We start from the raw sequence: 23,832 nt of genomic DNA, 5'->3' as shown, positions 1-23,832 counted from the left end.
ATCATTGCTGGCAACCAACCAAAGAGACAGATGGAATGACAGACATAAAAAGCAAAATGCAAAATAAACTACAGTTAAACAGAAAAAAAGTCTCATCAATTTTTCGTCACCTTCAAAAATGAGCATAATAAAAGAACGTAGGACGTTCAAAACAGGAAATGTAAAATGAAACGCAAAACGCAGAACAATAAACAAGAGAGAAACGGATCGGGAATTACCTTTCTTCTTCTCCTTCTTCTATTCCTTCTTTGTGTCGATGACACTTCCTCGGCCCAGGTGAAGGTTACACCTGGCATATCATCCCTTGGGGCTCAGTAACAAACGAACACACAGGTACACACACACACACGCCAGTCACCAGCATCCGTAATAGTCTTGACTTCCAAAACTTTCTTTTAATGACCATCGGCTGAGAGATCAATGCCCTCGAGATGTGTGTGTATATATATATATATATATATATATATATATATATATATATATATATATATATATATATATATATATATATATATATATATATAAGCACACAAAATCTCAAAAATACAATTCGTTTACACGTCTACAATTAAACTGATACCTTAAACCTTGACCTAACATATACATGGGCAAATATTGTACGAGTACATGTGTGTGTGGATATATATATATATATATATATATATATATATATATATATATATATATATATATATATATATATATATATATATAAACTATTAACGTGTCAGTCATGCAAAGCCCAAAGGCATCCATCAATCAATGTGGCGAAAAAGAAAAATAAAAGAATTTCAATGCCTCGTTATGAAGTGATCCACGAAACTTTGTGGCAAAGCAAACATGTATAGTAATACTCCCACGCAGAACCACATCTGATTTCGTCTATTGCTCTGAGTTGGTATATCGCTACGAGATGACTTATCTTACTTTCTGCTATTCTTGCTAGCCTGCACTGTTTTCCCTTTCTAAGTAATTTTTTTACCCAGGTAAAATTAGCATCAAGAGAGGAGATAACTCTACCGTGGGTGTTCACGAACGTGAGTCAGTCCCAATTCTGGATAACCAAGATTGATTAAGGTTATATTTATTATAATATAACGGGCATTGCTGAAATTCATGTTTGCATCCCGGCATAAGGCAATAGGTATAATAAGGCCCAAGAGCAAACAAGATCAATAACGGCAATATGTTATAATAAGGCCCAAGAGCAAACAAGATCAATTACGGCAATAGGTTATAATAAGGCCCAAGAGCAAACAAGATCAATAACGGAAATAGGTTATAATAAGGCTAAAGAGCAAACAAGATCAATAACGGCAACAGGTTATAATAAGGCCCAAGAGCAAACAAGTTCAATAACGGCAATAGGTTATAATAAGGCCCAAGAGCAAACAAGATTAATAACGGCAATAGGTTATAATAAGGCCCAAGAGCAAACAAGATCAATAACGGCAAAAGGTTATAATAAGGCCCAAGAGCAAACAAGATCAATAACGGCAATAGGTTATAATAAGGCCCAAGAGCAAACAAGATCAATAACGGCAATAGGTTATAATAAGGCCCAAGAGCAAACAAGATCAATAACGGCCCAAGAGCAAACAAGATCAATAACGGCAACAGGTTATAATACGGCCCAAGAGCAAACAAGATCAATAACGGCAATAGGTTATAATAAGGCCCAAGAGCAAACAAGATCAATAACGGCAAAAGGTTATAATAAGGCCCAAGAGCAAACAAGATCAATAACGGCAATAGGTTATAATAAGGCCCAAGAGCAAACAAGATCAATAACGGCCCAAGAGCAAACAAGATCAATAACGGCAAAAGGTTATAATAAGGCCCCAGAGCAAACAAGATCAATAACGGCAATAGGTTATAATAAGGCCCAAGAGCAAACAAGATCAATAACGGCCCAAGAGGAAAAAAGATCAATAACGGCCCCCTGAGCAAGTAAGATTAAGTAAGGCGGAAGGAGATTAATGGAATCGAAAAAATTTTATTTGGAAGCGAAAAGCTTCAAGGGATGAAAACAAAGAAACTGATGCAGAAGTAGAGCTTCTTCGGTATGTAAGAAATATTCCATATATTCTAACAACATAAAGAGCTGTACACAACAACAGTACAGTAAATAGGAAGACCTATAACGAAAGGAGGGAGAAATAAATGTCCGTTTGTTGTGATTTACATAAAAAAAAGTTCGTGTCATAGTACTGTAAGGTCTATAGCAACACGACAGCCGTACTGTATAAACAACGGTTCACAAAAATCATATATGTAATTATAAATGTATATGTGTACATGTATAGATGTGTGAAATAGTGTGTTTAAATAAACAGATTAATAACATTTTATATACATACCAATAAACACGCACACATGCATACATACATATAATATATATAGCCTATACATGTATATTATAATTTATATATATATATATATATATATATATATATATATATATATATATATATATTTATATACATACATATATCACAGAGATCTTTTAATATCAAATTCACAATACCTGGAGAGCAACTTACAAATTAAGTGAATTATAATTGTCAAGTGTTTCGTCACCAGCAGGGTTCGAACTGTTGCCTGGTTTGAAAACAACTATAGACAGTGATTTCGACCACTGAGCCATCAGTGGTAAAGTAACTGCCAATAACTGCTTCAAAACCAGCCAAGGGTTCGAACCCTGTGGGTGACGCAGTACCTCTCAATTATGATTCCCCTTGGGAGTACGCAAAAAAAAAGTCACGTGAATGTGACAAAAAATTTATATATATATATATATATATATATATATATATATATATATATATATATATATATATATATATATATATAATATATATACACACACGTTATATATACTAGCTGACCAACCCGGCGCTGCCCAGGAAATCTGAATGACAACCAATAATATATATATATATATATATATATATATATATATATATATATATATATATCTAACATCCCTTCTCCTCTCTCTCTCTATTACTTCCTCTCTCTTCTCTCTCTCTCTCTCTCTCTCTCTCTCTCTCTCTCTCTCTCTCTCTCTCTCTCTCTCTCTCTTTTCTGTTAAGATAGTTGCTTCACTTACAATGCCCAACATTTTTGACATTTTGTTTCATCCCGTCCTATCGGGAGTGTCGCTATACATCTCAACGACCTCGAGAACTAAGGATTAGACACAATATCTGTCATTTTTTACATTTTATTTTTCACCCCTTCTCACCCAACCTTCCTCTCGGGGCTGAACTTGGACTTAAAGGGCATCGGGAGGGTCCCTATTCACCTCAAAAACCTCGAAAACTATGGATTAGACACTAATATCTGTCGTTTTCGGTTATTTTTACGTCATTCCCTTCCCACTCCCACCCCCTTTGGTGCTAGTGATGTCCTTGGATATTATTCCTCCAAGGTGATGTCTTACCCCACACAATATTCTTTCCAGAGAGTAAGTCATATGCATACCGAAACAAGGTGTGGTAAACCCGTAGAGTTTATTAAATTACTAAGTCTACTGGCAGAAGCAGCCCCGTTTTAGGGAAGCCCTTCCCACCACCACTCCCTCTGGTGCCCTTTGGCGCTAGTGAAGTCTTACCCCCACAGTATTCTTTTCCAGATAGTAAGTCATATGTATACCAAGTTTGGTTGGAACTGCTCAGCTTACATAACGCAATCGAGATATAACGGGGATGAAAATGGAAAAAGAATACACTAACATCAAGTCCAGTGAAGCTCATCGGAACTTGTAAAAGTAACGGAAAAAATGTCTTACGATCTCTTTTCTGTCGACTATTATAGAAAAAGCAGCAGAATTTCCTTATCTTTATATTAAAATACACAACTAAAATAATAATAATAATAATAATAATAATAATAATAATAATAATAATAATAATAATAATAATAATAATAAATTCGACGACAGGTAAACTCAACCGCCAAAAAATTGTCAAACATTTGGGATAAAATATACGATAAACATAAAATAAATAATAACAAATCCCATTAACTTGGATTTCTTTTATCTACTCACCAACTTAGCAACGTCTTCCGTCACTTACCTGGAATAATAAGAAAAATAACGACTATAAGAAAATTAAAACTAATAAATACTCAGTATCGTTTGGCTCTCAATAATAATTGCAGTACCGGTGACTGAATTTTTACTGCATATCTGTGTGCGTGTACGTGTGTATATATGTATTTGTATTCATCCTCCTCCTCCTCCTCCAATTCAAAATGAGAGAGAGAGAGGGAGAGAGAGACTGCGAAAGCTGTAAAGAATGCAAAGTAAGATAAAGAGGCGAAGAAGATGGAAAGCTAAACCGTTTCCCATAAGCAAAATAAAAATTTACTTTACAGTGAAATCCCCTTTGAGATTTAGCTCTACTACCTAACAGAGAAAGAATACCGGAGGAACGAGAGAGAGAGAGAGAGAGAGAGAGAGAGAGAGAGAGAGAGAGAGAGAGAGAGAGAGAGAGAGAGAGAGAGAGAGAGAAAAGGAATGTTAACCATAACATGTAATAGAGAAGATTAGGTCGACATGATGGACGACAGACAACGCGTTTCGCACAACGCAATAGCTGCAAAAAATTGGTATGCAGGATTTGTTACCAAGATGCGTGCTCGACCGAGAGAGAGAGAGAGAGAGAGAGAGAGAGAGAGAGAGAGAAAGGTGGGTAGGGGGAATAACTCAGTACTTGCTAAAAAAATGATCATGGGGAATAAAACTGTTAAAATACTCTTAAAAACGAGAGAGAGAGAGAGAGAGAGAGAGAGAAAGGTGGGTGGGGGGGTCACTGAGTAATTGCTTAAAAATTTATCATGAGGAATAAAACTGTTAAAATTAAAATAGTCTTAAAAACAACGAGAGAGAGAGAGAGAGAGAGAGAGAGAGAGAGAGAGAGAGAGAGAGAGAGAGAGAGAGAGAGAGAGAGAGAGAGAGAGAGAGAGAGAGAGAGGAGGGGCTGGAAGGGAATCACTGAGTACTTCCTAGAAAAAATGATCATGGAGAATAAAACTGTCAAAATACTCTTAAAAATGAGAGAGAGAGAGAGAGAGAGAGAGAGAGAGAGAGAGAGAGAGAGAGAGAGAGAGAGAGAGAGAGAGAGAGAGGGGGAAATCAATGAGTACTCAAAAAAAAATTATCATGGGGAATAAAACTGTTAAAATACTCTTAAAAACAACGAGAGAGAGAGAGAGAGAGAGAGAGAGAGAGAGAGAGAGAGAGAGAGAGAGAGAGAGAGAGAGAGAGAGAGAGAGAGAGAGAGAGAGGGGGTAAAAGGGGGTTCCTGGATAAAAAAAAATTACCAATAGGGAGCTCAACAGTTAACATACTCTTAAAAACAATAAGTGTGTGTGAGAGAGAGAGAGAGAGAGAGAGAGAGAGAGAGAGAGAGAGAGAGAGAGAGAGAGAGAGAGAGAGAGAGTTACTGCGTACAGTAATTAGTAAAAACAATTACCATAGGGAGTACAACAGTTAAAACACTCCTCAATTACCATAGGGAGTACAACAGTTAAAACACCCTTAAAACCAATGACTTGAACAATCTGAGGTCAAAATGCCGTTACAAAAACAAGTGTCAACGACGGCGTTCTAATGCACTTCATCTGTTTTTGTAAAAAGTCCACAGAAGGCGAACAATTTTCATAAACAATCGTAGAGCGAACATTAAATTTCTTTTGACAAACAGCGAAACGGTAGAATCTCTGGGCAAGGGGCAGTAACATCCATATTAGGAACGCACAAACTGTACTTACGAAAATTGTAGGGTCCATAGACAATTTCGACATGCAAATCGAGTATGAGGGTTAAATCTTCACAAACAAGACTGTGCAAAAAAACACAGTAGAGATCTTCAGACAAAAAAGCGTAAAATATCCAAAAGCAACACGTGGAATGTACATACACAAAAATAATATTAAGAACTCCTACGGCTGCAAAAAGAGTACAACAGTGATGCCTATAATTAAAAGATGCTCTCAGTCAAGTTCAGTTCGAAGATGAACCGAGTCCTGTACCTGTCTGCTCATCCCTACAAACCAGCGTCTATTCTGAAATCACGGAATTTTTCCGTTCCATGGCAGTGAGAAGCATTAGGTTTCTGTTAATAATCAATATAAAAATAAGATAACTGTTTCCAGTTCATATTTTATTGCAATGAGCGCAGAGGGATAGTAGAAAAGGAAAAGCAAAATGTAATTGCCAGCTTTCTTTTGTTCAATAACAAAAGAAAGTTCATGAAGAACATGATTTTAGTATTCCAGTGTTATAACAATTCAAAAATGCCGAAGTTACTTCGGCGCAATCGTGTTTTCTGTACAGCATATAATGCTGTACGAAACTTTCAGCCACGGCCCATGAAACTATCAGCCGCGAACCATGAAGCTTTCAGCCACGGCCCGATGGTGGCCTGTGTTGTTGGCTCCTATAGCGTTGCCAGATGCACGATCATGGCTAACTTTAACCTAAAATAAAATGAAAACTACTGAGGCCAGAGAGCTCAAATTTGCTATGTTGATTGGAAGGTGGATGGATGATCAACATACCAATCTGTAGCCCTCTAGCCTCAGTAATTTTTAAGATCTGAGGGCAGACAGAAAAAGTGCGGACGATCACACAAATAGCTATCTCAGTAGTTTTCTTTTACGGAAAACAAAAAATGACAGATACTTAACAAAAACAAAATTGCAGTAGTTGGGGGCCTAAAATCCAGAACTACGCTGACGGGAGTTGTGGGCCAAGAAAGACCCTTAAAACCATAAGTGTCGCACCAACATGAACGCAAACCATTTCTCCTCGTCTTGCTTGTTGTTCTTCACTTTTGGATTGTTTTTTCAATTCTGTAACATGACATTATTAATACCCAGTGATTTATGTAAATATATCAAAGTTTATTAGCACGACGAAACTGCAATATTACTTAAATAATACTTGTTCTTGACGGGACATGTACAGGTACTTTAAATAACTGATAAAGTATATATAAAAAAACATTCCTTAGAGAACGTTGCAAGACCTCCACTTCTTTCTCGGCAAAGCTTGCTAAATCTAGTTACCTGCGAGTTAGAGCCTAGTTCATTACGTAGAGGTATTTGACACCAACGAATACCTGTAAATCGACTTAATATTATTGGTACCTTTTCAATGATTAACGACAATTACGAATTTCTCCACTACTTATCAATGTGAAATATAACTGTCTTGAACTTGTATCTTAAATATACTTAAAATATGTTTAGATATATACTGGTCAAAGATACAAAGATACATTTACCGTTAAGCAGCTGAGGCTCCAAAATTCCCTAAATACTCTTTGCCTACCATAATGACTTTCAGATCCCATTATGACCCACTGCCAAAAAGGGCTGGTATTTTAACCCTTCGCTCTCCTCTTTTATCGACCGGTCCGAAATACATCATGAATAACGCACACTGACACTGCAATCGGACTTTAAAAGAGGAACCCAATGCCACAAGAATGCCAATTCTCAGATCTGGGTACTATTTAATATAAACTTGATTCCACTGTGTCTCACAAAGAAATTAAGAAAAAAATATGAAACGGCAAATTTACTCTTCATGATTTAATTTAATGTCACCGAGTAGAGATCGTTATCCTCCAAAACAGTTATATACGTCTACCCTCAAGACAGAAAAATTAAAGCGGGGGGTCAATTACCCTAATGCAAAAATTTGGAGGAAAAGATTTCTCCAGAAACGTAATAAACGCCTCCCTCAAACCTGGTTAGTTCCTACCTACGTATACACTGAATTTTGTCATTATGTGAAAAACTAACTTATGGTAAAAACTAAAATATATGGTGAGCCCCACCATAAAAATAAAAATCAAAAGGTAAAAAAAAAATAAAAATCCAACAGAAAAACACAATAAAAAAAATTTTAAATAAAAAACCAGAATTCAAGGACACATTTCAAAGCAAAAACGAGGAAAAACAATGACAAACAAGACGTGGCTTATTAAACCTCAGCAGCAACAGGGGCACCAACCACGACACAGGTCCTCCTCGAGTTTCGTTTCAGACCCCTTCATCATCCCCGTCATAACCATCATCACCATCATCAGCCATGGGCTAGAAAGGTGTATTACACCCCGTCGCCCGTCCCCCCCTCTCCTTTTACCTTCCTCCCCCTTCCCGTCATCATCATCACACACAAACAGACAAAGACCGTTATTCTTGTGGCGACCGTACGTCTACGGCCCTCAGGCACGGCCGCTAAATTGCAAACGTATTTCTTTATCAACTGTAACTTGTTTTTTTTTTATTTTACTTTATTTTATTCCTTCATTTGTCTCTAAGTTGTCAATGTTCAAATGACACAAGTCCTTAGCAAAATCGATCGCGGATTTAAAATTCAAAAATAAGCAATTTCCAACTTCCAACTTTTCTAACTTGCTCATTTTAGTCAAAATCAAACTTGGTTACAGATATCATAATCAAACTTGGTTATAAATATCACAATCAAACTTGGTTACAAATATCAATATCAAACTTGGTTAGAAATATCAATATAAAACTTGTTACAAACATCAAAATCTTTACCTTGGAAGTGATAAAAAAAATACAAAAAATAATTAACAAAATCTACAGACATTCAAAGTCTCCGTCAAAACCACGGCAAAAATAATAAGATTATTACCAAGAGCAATAAAATTTTGACTTTACAAGGATAAAAATTAATGGTTCCATTCTTCGCCTCCTTCAGCTTCTACTTGCCCTTAGTCCAGCCAAAATCGTTATGAGATAAAACCAATAAGAATAAGTACGACTTTACAAAAACAAAACAAAAAAGATAACTTTATCTGCAACTGTTCTCCCCACAAGTCCTTACCAACACCGACCAAGTGTTTATCTTTTAAATATATATAAATAAATAAATAATCGCTTTTCTCATCAACAACCGTAATTAACCCTTTCTTTTTTCATTACCTTCTGCCCAAATCCTAAGTTTCCTTTCTGATATATAACCAGCACGCCCAAACCCTTGTCAAGATCAACATTGGTTTCAACTCAAAATAATTTAAGAAAATTAATAAAAACAAAAATTGGAAACTTGAAAAGAAAATGGAATTTTATTCTAAATCTGACAACAATACGCTAAGATTCATGAGTGGAGTGTTGTGGTAACTTCATTATACAAATGAGAAAGCTACAGAGACGTGGTATCCAGTGGATGAAAAACAGAGATCATAAAGACCGGTATGTGGTGATAAAAATAATATGTAAGGAACTTTTAGAATGAAAACCAACAGGGCAGGCCAGAGAGCAGATAAAGCCAAGGGAATTCAGGCAGGAAATGCAAGACACAAGACAGAACTCATTTCACGTGTGACCCAGTAAAGGAAAAATCTGACGTATGACGATGACGGAGAATTATTTCAGCAATCAAAGGCGATCTCCTCCCTTCAATAATACAGGAATGCCTAGCTACGGTTCAGTCCATAAACTCGATTATGATCATCTGATGACAGGAGAAGCTCGTATAAAACAGGGAGTTGTGCAGAGTTGATGGATCTGCCTTCCAAAATATCTAGTTTACCGAGAACTGCAACAAACCTTGTCACACTAGTTTAGCTCCCGGAGGTCACATTACAGCCAGTAAGAGTCAGGATAGTGGCCCTTAATAAAGCAATCTTCCCGCCAGAGGCTTCTAAGGAAGGAGAGAGGCCTCATAGCGACAGAGAAAAACAGAGAATGAAATTATGGTAATGACATCTGGCTCTGAGGCCGAAACACTTCCCCCATATTCTCTCTCTCTCTCTCTCTCTCTCTCTCTCTCTCTCTCTCTCTCTCTCTCTCTCTCTCTCTCAGAACAATTTTGATTTAATCAAGAGAGACAACTCTACTCAATCTACTCCTCAAGCTAAAGTTAATTCACCCATACTTCTTGGGTATACAAATGAGTCAATCATTTTTTTTCCTGTTTCTAAAGCTACAAATAGCCGTGAATACGTTGATCTAAATCTTATGCAGCTGCTACAACTAATAATATAAACAAAATCAACATCAACAACGATATTAAATACTTTAGTTATTATTATTATTATTATTATTATTATTATTATTATTATTATTATTATTATTATGGAAATCAACAACGTGAACTCCAGCAGCAAAACTGATAAACTGAGAGTAATTAGTATTAAACACACACGGTCCAAATTTTGAGAGAGAGAGAGAGAGAGAGAGAGAGAGAGAGAGAGAGAGAGAGAGAGAGAGAGAGGAGGAGGAGGAGGAGGAGGAGGAGGAGGAGGAGGAGGAGGAGGAGGAGGAGGAGGAGGAGGAGGAGGAGGATTACCACAAAAGGCTTCCAACCAACAACCAAACAAGTATTCTTGGAAATAGCAGATGACACACACCAGGCCATCTCATTCCAAGTGTGATTGCAAATCACGATTAATCTGATCTATGAAATTTAGGCTGTCATTCCAAGCACTGGGGCCCCTCCGGCCATTCAGCAATTGAGATGGTGAAAAGAGGAAGCTGGAGTGGCTGGACAGCAAGATAAAGTGATCCAGTGAATACAAGAGGTGAATTTCAATAATCTAAAGGTACAGCTGGGGAAAACCATGCAGCTGCACTAAGAGATAATAGTTAAAAAGGCTGGAAAGCAAGATTGAAGAAAAGAGGCAGGAATGGGGTAATGTAAAAGGAGGCGGGAATGGGGTAATGTAAAAACGAGGCGGGAATGGGGGTAATGTAAAAGGAGGCGGGATTGGGGGTAATGTAAAAGGAGGCAGGAATGGGGTAATGTAAAAGGAGGCAGGAATGGGGTACTGTAAAAGGAGGCAGGAATGGGGGTAATGTAAAAGGAGACGGGAATGGGGGTAATGTAAAAGGAGGCAGGAATGGGGGTAATGTAAAAGGAGGCAGGAATGGGGGTACTGTAAAAGGAGGCAGAGAATGGGGATAATGTAAAAGGAGGCGGGAATGGGGGTAATGTAAAAGGCTAAAATGTGGGTGCAGCTAGGGACCGATGGGACACAGCAAACAACCTTTAGTAATGCCTACAGTGCATTACGTGAGGTGCACTGACGGCACTACTCACCTACGGGAGACAGAAAATCATAACATCGTACTTGAAATTAAAAAAAAAAAAAAACCTTTCTGTTGGTATCTGAGCTTCGTCAAGGCCCTATTTGCTGTAAATTTCGGTAAGGCTTGTATAATGAAGGCATGGGCGTTACCAATACCCCTCTCTTTCACTGGGTAGCTCAACATAGAGTCTGGCCATCTGACATCAGACACAATCAAACTTAAAACAAACACTCGAAAAACATAATGACTCAAAATAAAAGCAGACTGAGAGGGTAAGATAAATGTAACCACGGCACTCAAGTGTATATTTATGTATGTATATATATGTATGGATGTGTAACCACAGCACTATATATATTTATGTATGTATATATATGTATGTATGCATGTGTACATATATATATATATATATATATATATATATATATATATATATATATATATATATATATATATATATATATATATATATATATATATATATATATATATATATATATATATATATATATATAATGTATGGATGTGATATATATATATATATATATATATATATATATATATATATATATATATATATATATATATATATGCTAAGCAAAGCCCTGAAAAACTATTTCAGCTAACTGATATTATTATTATTATTATTATTATTATTATTATTATTATTATTATTATTATTATTATTATTATTCATAAGATGAACCCTATTCATATTAAACAAGCCTTCACAGGGCCACTGACTTGAAATTTAAGCTTCCAAAAAAAAATTTCTCTCTCTCTCTCTCTCTCTCTCTCTCTCTCTCTCATCAGAAACGCTTCTCTAAGGATAACACCCACAGACAAGCCACGATCCCTAACACTTGCTCTTACCCTGACATGGTTATAAGGAGGAGGAGGAGGAGGAGGAGGAGGAGGAGGAGGAGGAGGAGGAGGAGGAGGAGGAGGAGGAGGAGGAGGAGGAGGAGGAGGAGGAGGAGGAGGAGGAGGAGGAGGAGGAAGGCATCATCACCTATGCTAAACAACAGCCATATGGGGCAAAAAAGTATATGGCATCCACTTGCGTGCAAGAAATAGACTCGTTTTACCCAAAACGTCTTCCTGACTCCCCACCTTGGCAGACTCTCTCTCTCTCTCTCTCTCTCTCTCTCTCTCTCTCTCTCTCTCTCTCTCTCTCTCTCTGTTATTCATATCTCTGCATGCATTAGCAGTTAATTTTTTTTTTTTTTTTTTACTTTTTAAAAATAAAAATATCAATTAGGCAAACAATTACGTGTAATGATAAGAAAATCTGAACTCGATAACGCACCTAAAAACCACAGGAATCTTTTGCAGTTCCACTAATTTACTGAATAAATTACTACTTCAATTATACAATATCGCAAAACTATCAATCCAGTTGTAATGCATAAACTAATTCATCAATAAATATAAAGAAAACAGTCAACCAATTACTACAGTGTGAAGTGTAATAGCAACTATCATACTAAGTCCAGTTATTGCATTCCTTTTCTAATATAGTACTACACAGTATTAGAGAGTAGTTCACTTACTGTGCAATTCACCCCCGTCTGATCCCCCACTACCTGTGCTTCATATGCGTCTAACATCCCAACCCCTGTGCTCTGGTGCCAGTCAGGCCTTTCCTTACGCGAAGCAACATGTAATCATCTCTTGGAAAGATATAATCACGCAGATTAAATGTCTGGTAGTTATGTATAACGTTGCCCCACGTTAAATCTCACAAAATATGAAACGGAAAATCACTTTTGGCTTCGATGTGAAATATCTTTCAGGTGTCCGAATACTAATGGAGTTGCGCTATGGATAACATTCATCTGCGAGCATAAATTCGCTCGAACATCTCTTTAAAAATATCTTTCGTACCCCGGGGGACAATGAAGGTTATGTAATGTAGATGTTAAAGGATGGTCAAGGTAGACACTAAAAAACGTAATTTATAATCTACGAGGAAGACGTTTGAAGAGAGACGCTAACAACAGCATAAAAGAAAAGAAGAAAAACTCACCAACTGTAGGAGAGGAACGCTGAAACCCCACTAAACTTAGTTTTTTATATGCCTAGTTGACAATGAAATGTACTGAAGTTACTACTCCCAAAATAAAACATTCAAAACTACAAGATGTTATGCAAATAGATATGAATGTTAAAAACATTTAATAAACATCAACATGATTCAATAACTGCGTAATTCCCTTTGACTGCAATGTTGCTTTACAGTGTTACTATAAAGTTTCCTGATCCATTTCTCAAAAAGTTTAAGCATATACTGTACTTATTGGATGGTTTGTTTATTCATTCGTTATTTTCCTTTGTATTGCGCCATGCATTTCTTCTCAGGGTTCCCTTTCCAGCTTTAACACAATAGCACATACGGTCAAGAATTTATGGTAAAATGATGCTAGAAGTAATGAATAATAGAGCAAATAAATATATACAAGCAGGGGGAAAATAAATGTTGCAAATACTCCCTAAATCTCCCTGAACCAGAAACTTGAATTATTTAACTGTTTGACTGCCCACCTTTATTGCTGACGATTTAACATAAATCACTATGGCGACTATAAGTCTCACTGCACAAAAAGATAAACAATGACTGTCTGGCCCCCTACACCTTATCTCTCTCTCTCTCTCTCTCTCTCTCTCTCTCTCTCTCTCTCTCTCTCTCTCTCTCTCTCTCTCTCTCTCCCCTTGGGTGCCATTTTAGCTATCACCTCAAAAGGAATTTTGCTCATCCCAAACTTATTCACTCTATTTCACCCTCCCATCCTCAGTCTTTCTTGTCTCAGTACCAAATCCCACTTTAAATAGTCTCCCTTTCAAGCCCGTTTTTGTAATCTTCTTTTTCCCTTACCCTTATTTGTATTTAGCAACCCTTTTTCATTAAGATCTTTCTTTCCCTTGCATCAAACTTCTCTCTCTCATTAATATTTCTGAATCATCCACAAAGTATTTAAGCATTTACTAGCTTCCCTTCGTTTATCCCCTCTTTTCATTTTTTTCAGTTCTATTGTCGTTCGATTAATTCTAACAAAAAATGCTCTCCAAAGCAGCTCCTCTTCTTACTATCCTCATCTCTTCATATCTTGAGAAATAAAACGACATTACAACAACCTGTCAGACAAAAACATCACAAGTGAAAAGTTTTCTTTACTGAACCTTTAGACTGTCCAAGATTTAATATCTCCTTTGGACATTAAAACGGAAAATAATCTACAATTATTTAAGCACTTCAAACAGACAAATCAACGCCCAAAAGGATTTGTTCGTAAAAGAGAGGGTGTAAACAGAACCAGCGAGATATTAAAGAATTTGACACCTGCAGCTGCAGTTTGTGAAAGGACACCAAAGGCAGTGGCTGAAAATTAAAAGACAGGAAGGAAGATAATAACACAACAAGGCCCAAAAGGATGTTATGAATAACCTTCCGGGCTACTTATTGTACATCACATAAGTCATACTTTATCAGTTACAATGTTTCTTAGACGGAAAACAGTATATACTAATAAGCAGCAGCTTTCCAGCCCCAGTCACGTTGGTTTCTGCTTTTTCTCTTCATCCATCCTGTTACCTTCTCCAATTTCTGCCTCTCAATGAACATAAAAAATCCTTTAAAAGAGCCCTATAAGTCTATCAATGTTAGTTACTTGTCTTGCTGCTCTACTTTACAAGACATCTAAAAGAGCCCTATAAGTCTATAAATGTTAGTTACTTGTCTTGTTAATCTACTTTACAAGATATCTAAAAGAGCCCTATAAATCTATAAATGTTAGTTACTTATCTTGTTAATCTACTTTACAAGACATCTTAAAATGCTAAAAATAAAAATTCACAAGTTAAACTTTAAAACTATGTTGGACTGAACTCTCCTTGATCAGTTAGGTGCAAATTTGTCATGGGAATTTCCACAAAAAAAAAATTAGCCTATACATTCATGTTTATCATGGGAAACTGAAAGGTTCCTTAAACCATAACCCACCACATTAAATGTTGCTGTGCTGTTTCTGAAGTGGTGAGTTAATGAACAGTGTTATTTAATAACATAAAACACTTCAGTTGTTTTAAACATAATTTGACCAACTGACAGACAATTTCTTGACTCCAAGTTTTGTGACTTTGAACATAGTTCCTTGACAGCTATAGTATAGGCTAAAAATACCCTCCATACAGTTATGCTGAGCAATAAAAGTGTTATATGCTACGTAAATCTTTCTCCGACAATTAATCTTATAAAAATATACTACAAAAGTTAACAATGTTATATGCTACGTAAATCTTTCTCTGACAATTAATCTTATAAAAATATATTACAAAAGTTAACAACGTAAGAGAATTGGATAACAGAATGCCAGGAGATTCTACTGTACTGTCAAAAGATACTGCTGTACTTATAAAAAAAGTATTCCTCTTTAACTTTATTAATTTTTCTATTACTTATACCACATACTTCTTTATCTCTTTAACTAATTTCTCATATAGCATTATGGACCTTAGATATGCACAAACTCAGTTTTCCTAAACTTTCCGTGATTGCAAGATAAGAATGACAGAGAGAGAGAGAGAGAGAGAGAGAGAGAGAGAGAGAGAGAGAGAGAGAGAGAGAGAGAGATGGGGGGAAAAGGGGGAGCCTTTCAACATTACTGAAAATCTTGCAGGAAATAAAATTGAGAGAGAGAGAGAGAGAGATGGGGGGCCTATCAACATTATTGAAAATTCTTGCAGGAAATAAAATTGAGAGAGAGAGAGAGAGAGAGAGAGAGAGAGAGAGAGAGAGAGAGAGAGAGAGAGAGAGAGAGAGCCTTTCAACATTACTGAACATTCTTTCAGAAAATAAAATTTTTTCTATATAAAAAGGCATGCAAGTTGTAGAACATTACAGAGAGAGAGAGAGAGAGAGAGAGAGAGAGAGAGAGAGAGAGAGAGAGAGAGAGAGAGAGAGAGAGAGAGAGAGAGAGAGAGAGAGGCCTTTCGCCATTACTGAGAATTCTTTCAGAAAAAAATTTTATCTGTATGAAACCAAAGTTTTTGAAGGCATGTAAGCTATTGAACACTACATGAATCTTAAGTGAATCCTTCTGTTCAGTCCAGCAAAACACATAATTTGAATGTGTGATTTGGTTAAACTTCTGCTTTAGCTAACTATGGTTCCTAACCAAGATACAAGTATATTAAGTCAAGTCTGACATTTCCAAAGAATTAATATTAAAAAAATGGCAGAGCTCGCTAACAATACTCTACAAATAATCTGCACATTACCTTTGGCTTCTGTGTTCTTGACAGCAAACATGTTGATTGCAAGAATCTGGAGGAGATGATTAGTGGAAAGTCTAGGTGGGTTTGTGCGTAGAAGAACGGTAAACTCCCTCAACATGGCCTGGCAGCACTTGGGAAATTCATCCAATCCAACTCTTGAGAAAAGCATACCATGACAGTGCAGGTAGCTAGTCAGGAACCTCTTCATCAGCTAAAAAAAAAATAAGAAAAAGGTATTCTAATATAATTCTAGGGCTTCAGTTCCTGAAAATATTCACAATAGTACTTCATGTTAATATTTGATATGTGAACATTAGAGAAAAGCAAGTTCAATCTTATTTACATGCACTATTCTTCTACTTCTGTATCATTATTGGAGTACTTTATCCCCACTCTTCCAACATCTTTTCTTCCTTTACAATGCTTTCAAATACTGTAGTTTAGTCAGTTCACCAATAACTGAATTTCCAGCCTCTTTTAGTGAATGCCCCAATATTCCCAATGGTCTTAATTACATTTCTTTTTTTTTTTGTTTTCAAAAGGACTGCTAACCTTTTAAGACATTGCGTTCACTACTGGTCAATCTGTATGTCAACAGCCTCCTGGTTCTAATACACTCTTTTCTTCCAGAATCTGTCAAAGTCTAGCCACCATTCAGCTACTTCTTTCTTTACAACTTTACTTTCTTTAGTTCATCTTTCATACACTTTGGCACTTTTCCAATTTTCCTGTATTTCACCCCCATTAAATATTCATATCTGCAAATACCATGAATAATTTACCAATATTCAAAACGAAAACTGCACATTCAAAGTACAAATAGAGAACATTACACAGTATAAATTCATAACCAACAATATCAGTTAAGGAATAAACATTGTTATACCTAACAGACATACGTTACACTAGGCAAAATGCAAATAGTACTGTATTTGGATATAGTTAATATTCAACACAGACATACTGTATCAGATTCACAGTACTATTCTGAACAACTTTCTATGCCTGACACTAGAACAAAGCCCAGGTAGAGTACTATATATCCAGCCAATTTTTCCATATATAATAAACAAGAGTACATGGTACATACTTACAGATAAATTGTGTCCTTTTTTTGAAGTGTCAGTCATTTCTTTTATAAAAACCATTTTCCATGAATCATAACTATATATTAATAAATCAGATTATCCTTTTTCATAGACCCCATGCTCACTGTAAGTATATCACAGCAAACCCACAAAAATGACTCCAATCAATACAGCTACATCATCCATATCAACTAATCAACTCACATTTAAAAAAATTCTCATAGTACTGACAACTAAATTATAAACAACTTATACTGCAAAGAACAGTAATAATAATATTAGCTATCTGTCAAAGAACAGTGAGCATCCAAAATACTGTTTAACAGTTCTTGAACATTTCTCACAAAAATTGTAGATATTAATTTTTCAAGACTGATATTGCAATTCCATTTGGAAACTTTATTTAGGGAATTTTTTTCAATAATGAGTATGAAAATAATCATAATCAATGTAATGACATCAAAATGGGACACATATCAAGGCTCATTCACCTCAACAGACTACTGAGAAGTTGGCCTCTCTCTCTCTCTCTCTCTCTCTCTCTCTCTCTCTCTCTCTCTCTCTCTCTCTCTCTCTCTCTCTCTCTCTCTCTCTCTCTCTCATTCTCATTAACATAAGTTTGATAAGCTAATTTTCCTATTTTAGTTTGTTTTATCACCATCCCAATCATTTTAATCCCAACTTATCAATATCCACAGCAATCAGAACTAATATTAATACAAATATGAATACAAACATTAGGAAGCCACATGGCTAAATGGTACTAAAGAAAATAAAATACTCAAAAATATATATTGCCTCTCAAAATTTACAAAATATGATGTGACAAATATATCTATACCAACAACATCAATTTGTACCTCCTCTGGTGAGACAGCACATCTTTAACTTAAAAGAGTAAGAAGAAACCCCACCAACACACTTACTGCATTAACAATATATACTGTAAAAATTAACTTTAAATAAAAGGGGATCAGCAAAAACACACCTGATCAAGAGGTAGCTTTTTCAAGTCATCCTGTTTATCTTTTTCATCTTCATCAGTCGACTGAGAGAGAGTGCGGCGATGAGTTGCACCGCTGTCCGGTCTAATCCATATCTCCTGTCTCAGACTCTCCCCACCTGAGGGCCGGCCTTCATGAGCAAACATACCCTCAGGATGCCGTTCACTTCCTTGTCCTGCAATGTACTGAAACAGAAAGAAATGTTTCAATAGAACCACAGGTACACATAGTAAAAATAACAATAACAAAGCTTTATTGCTTCACCACAGGAACACACAGTAAAAATAACTATAACAAAGCTCTATTGCTTCATTGCATAAAAAGTTTTTCAACAATAATTTTGGCAGATATCTGTAGTGCTAACAGTATAATAAGAGTTAAATTTAGATACAATCTGACTGACCCAATAGGAAGAAGTCCACTCTGACAACAGAAAGAGTAACCAAAGTGATCTGATCTAGGGGACAAGTTCATCTCTAGTAAGAGCAATGTGCCTTTGAAATAGCAAAAAATTCAACCACAAAATTACAAACTTGGGTTGCACTTCTTTCATGAAGAAATATGTGGAATAGACAACCTAAGGTGTAAATAAAAGAAAAAGAGGGGTCAAGAAAAAAATTAGGGGATTAACCACAGTAGAAACAACAAACCCACCTCTTGATGCATATGAGATTATAAGGAGCTGTCACATGACCCTATTCCTTAGGTCAAAGAGACTTAAATGGAATAAAAGACCAGACGTCTTTGAATTGGACCTTTTCTGCAAGTGACCTCATGGAACAACTCACAGCTCACACTTCTTGCTCATACAGGTCACACAAAAACAAGCATCACATAAGGTCATCCTACACTGTACAAAGAGCTGTGTGCAGGTTCCCATAAGCCGCAAAGGACTATACTGTACAGTGAAATCCCACTTAGAAAAAGTAGTGACCAAAACAGGTAGTTCACACCTAATTCCAAAAGCAAGAGCCTTAGGAAATAATGGGAGACAACACCTAAGGAAGGAATCTGCCATAAATAGGCAGAATGCATTACTAACTCTAATGCATTACTAACTCCAAAATCCTTGCTTTGATAAAACTGAAGTTAAAAACACATTAACTCCAAAATCCTTGTTCTGAGAAAATTTAAGTTACAGATTTGAGTGCTTACAACTTTTCCCTTTTTGCTATTTATACCTGCGCCATAATGGCCACATTTGCCTCTTTCTATTCTTTCCATAGATACCAAATTTGCAAAAGTGCATTTTTGGAGTTTATGCATTCTGCCTTTTTACGGCAGAAATATGGGACAAAGAGGAGCTAGTCTGATGACTTCTTAGCTTTCCTGAACTAGTCTGGGGACTTATTTTCATCAGTGAACCAGTCAAATGACTTTATATTTCCCCTAAATAGGTCTGATGATCCTATATTTTCCCTTGACTATTCCAATTAATTTTTTCCTTTGTCAAATCTAATGACCTTCTAGCCTGCCCTGAGAGTAACATTAAGGAAAAAATGAGGAATGAAACATCTAATTACAGCAATACAGGATTGTATATCTCTCAGAAAAATGATGGCTGCCCCACGGAACCCTTACAAAGTTGAAAATCTTCATTTAAGAGCACTCATTATTCTCGACTTCTAGCACAAAAGAAAGTTAATATGCCACAAGAGCAATCAAGCAGTATGCACATGAAAAGTGTAGTTATATAGACAGCAATTAAGCAGTATATCTCAAACACAAATTTTCAAAGACAAAGAGATCTGTAAACAACTAGGATCATCCTCAGACTGCAATTACAAAATATTTAAGGCGGTCTAATTTAATTAATAAAATATGTACGCTTTATCATTAATAAAGACAAATCCTTTAGGTCAGCCCTGAGAGGGCAATACAAATTAGCTCAGTGATCTTGTTAAAATAATAATAATAATAATAATAATAATAATAATAATAATAATAATAATAATAATAATAATAATAATAATAATAATAATAATAATAATAATAATAATAATAATAATAATAAAATAAAAGCATTAAACGAAGTGATATATGGTACTTTCAAATCTGGATAGCAGAAAAGAGGACTTGATACTATCCTATGTACATTGAAAAATACTATAACTTTCACCTTCCAAATAAAAAGAAATTGACAAATACTACTTGGGAGGTTGTTTACATGTCCTTAGTTATGATTACCAAATGTCATCACATGATCTAAAAAGCATACGGCAGAGCTTATTGTAACTACCCACAAAGAAGCTGGAATAACACAGACATCCAAAATCAGATAAAAGTTCTGTTATCCTTGCAATGGAAAGTCCTTTGCCTTAACATAAAATATATATAACAGTTTACCTAAAATTTTTCCCTAAAGAAACAGGTAAATCAATTTTTTTCCTAAATAAAAATGTATGAGAGTTTCAGAATACCCATTTTTTCATTATTCGGATACAAATATCAGATGAAAACATACAGGCTGTATTAATTTCCTCTACCATCTACCAAATGATTAAAAGTGCAAAACAAACTTTTATTCTACAATATTTTGCAGGCACAATTCAGGAATCATCAAACAAAAAAATTTTCCTACAGAAAACAATATCATAGAAATGCAAAACAGAAAATATGATCATGCCCAGCATGAAGAAGATTTCTTAAAGGCAAAACTCAACAGTTTTCAAGATCAATCTAATATCAACCAAAACATTTAAAAACAATGCAGGTACTTCAAAATGCATACCTTTTTCCTTATGTCATCAAACATTGACACCAATGAGTCACGAGCCGATACAAATGGATTAGAAGCCGTCAAAGAACGAATGTAATAGTATACAACATCCAATGGTCGTTTCTGAAAAACAAAACATATTAGAGAGAGCTGACAGCCATTGTACTTAGTATATTGTACAGGTCTGAGCATAGCTTGTCCTTTAACGTCACACCTCAAACACAGATAAGGTACTACTGTATAACATACGATTCAGTACAATATACTGTACCCTTTTTAGGTTAACCAATTCTTCATGTGCTATATTAATGATTACTTCCATACACACACCATAAATAGTAAAGAAATTATTTCTTTACAATTTTATCAATTAATACATTAATTCAGTAGAAAAATACATCCACAAAATCATAAAAAACTATACTTTAAGGTAGATAAAGATGCTTATAGTTATGCCAAGAGCAAGGCAATCTCAAAATACAAGTTTCCAAATACTGAACTTATTCCTAACAGAATTCAGTGTAGCAAAAATAAAAACCATAAAACCACAATTCTTAACTATATAGAAAAAAAGATAAATTTAACTCCCCAAATTTTGATAACTGTGACTCTCTGATGTTGGCTTCTCCTCAAACTAAACATGGAACTTATCAGTTTAGGTTGTTTGAGAGGTTTGGGCAGTTTTAACCAGAAAAACTGTGACATATTAAAACGAAATCAATTAACTGTGTCCACAAAACCAAAGTTCCCATTCATGTTCCTTACAATTTTGAAAACTACCACCTATTCCTGGGCCTTGCTTTCACTGTCATAGGAAGTGCAACTTAAATATTTGCAAGTAATCTCAAACCTATACTTCACAGCTTTGACTTTTGCCAAAAAATAATTTACATAAACACTTATACTAAGAAAGACAAAGTGAAATATAAAACATCATTTAATAAATGCAGAAAAAGATCTCCGCCTTATTTAACTATTTTCAAATCTGGAAATTGTTTTTGCCAAAACTGTAAACACTATCAACAGGACCTTTCAAACACTGTTTACCCTGTACAGATCTGATTTTAAGGTACATGCTTCCCTCAAGAGCCCAAAGCAGTCCAATTCATCAGAGCAAAAATAATGTACAGTATGTTCTTTAATTACAACATAAAAATATTTCACAGTGATCACCTTTTAACTTGAATATGTTCAATGACTACAACATAATATCTCACAATGATTACATCTTTAACTTGAATATTCTTTGATTACAACATAAAAATATCTCACAGTGCTTATATTTTCAACTTGAAAATTGAACAAAAGACCAGAAGAAAGATTAATAAAAAATGAATTTCTATCATAAAATCTCTGATCACTTTTTGTTGTAGGCAAAAATTTACATTTTGACAAAGATGTAGAAATACCACAAGGTCCAGTTTTTTGTGTCACTTCACTTTCAAACCATCATTAACTTTTTTACATAAAAAGCCAAATGGACATAGAAAATATCCTATAAGGAAAGAAAGACCTCAAGGAAAGACGGTTGTCATAATCTAGTGGTATAATGAATCTGAGGTCATCTACCAAAAAGTAAAGCTACAACTAGGGTAATAAAAAGGTTAGTTTTCAACATTACCCAACATATATGGGAAGGCATATTGAAGTCATAATATGCTTCCTTGGCCTTAACATGACTGTCCTTTGTGAGATCATTTCTCCCTAATTTCCATAATCATTAAAATTCAAGCCAGCCATCAATATCCAGCTATTGTATTACTAAATCATTAAGAGAGTTATTTCTGTAAATACTTGATAAAAATCTTACTTGGTTAGCTGCTATGATAGCAAGTTGGTTGAAAGGTCTCCCATTACGTGGATAAACTTGCAGAGCCATGTGATACCATCTGAAACACATATGGGTGTTATAAAACATTTGCAATGTAATTTCAATTTGCTAGCTCATGATCTGATACATACTATCAACCATAAGTTTCAGAATCAAATCTAAAACATAAACATCATTCTCACAGAGAAACATCCTTATAATCCAAATTCTACATCAGAATACAATATGCAGAGAATAAATTATATTTTCAATTCCATCACATAAAGTCTCATTAGAAATGTTTGCCTATCAGCATGTAACTTGAGTAGGATAATTCCGAAAGTATGACTAACTGCTCCTCAAGCCAACTACAACACACTACATAAAATGTAGAGAGACAAGCACAAGCTAGTGAAACTTACATCACTCTTTGCTGTATTTTAAAGTAACCTCTAAAATGCCAGAAATTTAATAAAAAGAACCTGTAGAAATCATACAATTTTTCTGGTAAAATATCAACAAGGATGCCCAAACAAGACAGAATCCTTGGCAACCTCCAACCATAAGAGCTCAAGTAGTGCCTGAAAGAATTCTGAAAAATTGCATCTACAAACACTTTAACCCTCTGGAATAATAAGGAAGTAAATTTTAATGCATTATAATTAGTCCTCTTCTATTTCCAGATGTAACAACCTTCTCCATACAATTCTAATTACTGTACAACAATCAAATCTAACCCTTAAAGGGTGGCACTGATCAAAATCAAACCATAAGAGTGAAGCTAGCCCTTTACTGCCTTCAACATCATCATTAAAATCCCTCTCAATTCTTCAACATTTTGTTATCAGAGAGAGA

At 35.3% G+C, this 23,832-nt stretch overlaps 1 protein-coding gene across 2 annotated transcripts in view; it reads right to left on the bottom strand.

The window, feature by feature from the left end:
• The window catches only part of LOC136846020 (telomerase-binding protein EST1A-like), a 207,098-nt gene that overhangs the window by 176,583 nt on the left and 6,683 nt on the right, over positions 1 to 23,832 (bottom strand). For both annotated transcript variants that reach the window (XM_067116646.1, XM_067116654.1), the window contains exons 3-6: positions 22,978 to 23,056; positions 21,180 to 21,290; positions 18,433 to 18,633; positions 16,360 to 16,567 (exon numbers count right to left, since the gene is read on the bottom strand). In XM_067116646.1, coding sequence (XP_066972747.1) covers positions 16,360 to 16,567; positions 18,433 to 18,633; positions 21,180 to 21,290; positions 22,978 to 23,056 — 599 coding nt within the window. The remainder of the gene's footprint in view (positions 1 to 16,359; positions 16,568 to 18,432; positions 18,634 to 21,179; positions 21,291 to 22,977; positions 23,057 to 23,832) is intronic.

Source organism: Macrobrachium rosenbergii, chromosome 2 (genome assembly GCF_040412425.1).
Source record: "Macrobrachium rosenbergii isolate ZJJX-2024 chromosome 2, ASM4041242v1, whole genome shotgun sequence".
Classification (NCBI taxonomy): Eukaryota; Metazoa; Arthropoda; class Malacostraca; order Decapoda; family Palaemonidae; genus Macrobrachium; species Macrobrachium rosenbergii.
Note: the sequence above shows the minus strand (reverse complement) of the source record. Positions and strands in the feature narration are given on the sequence as shown.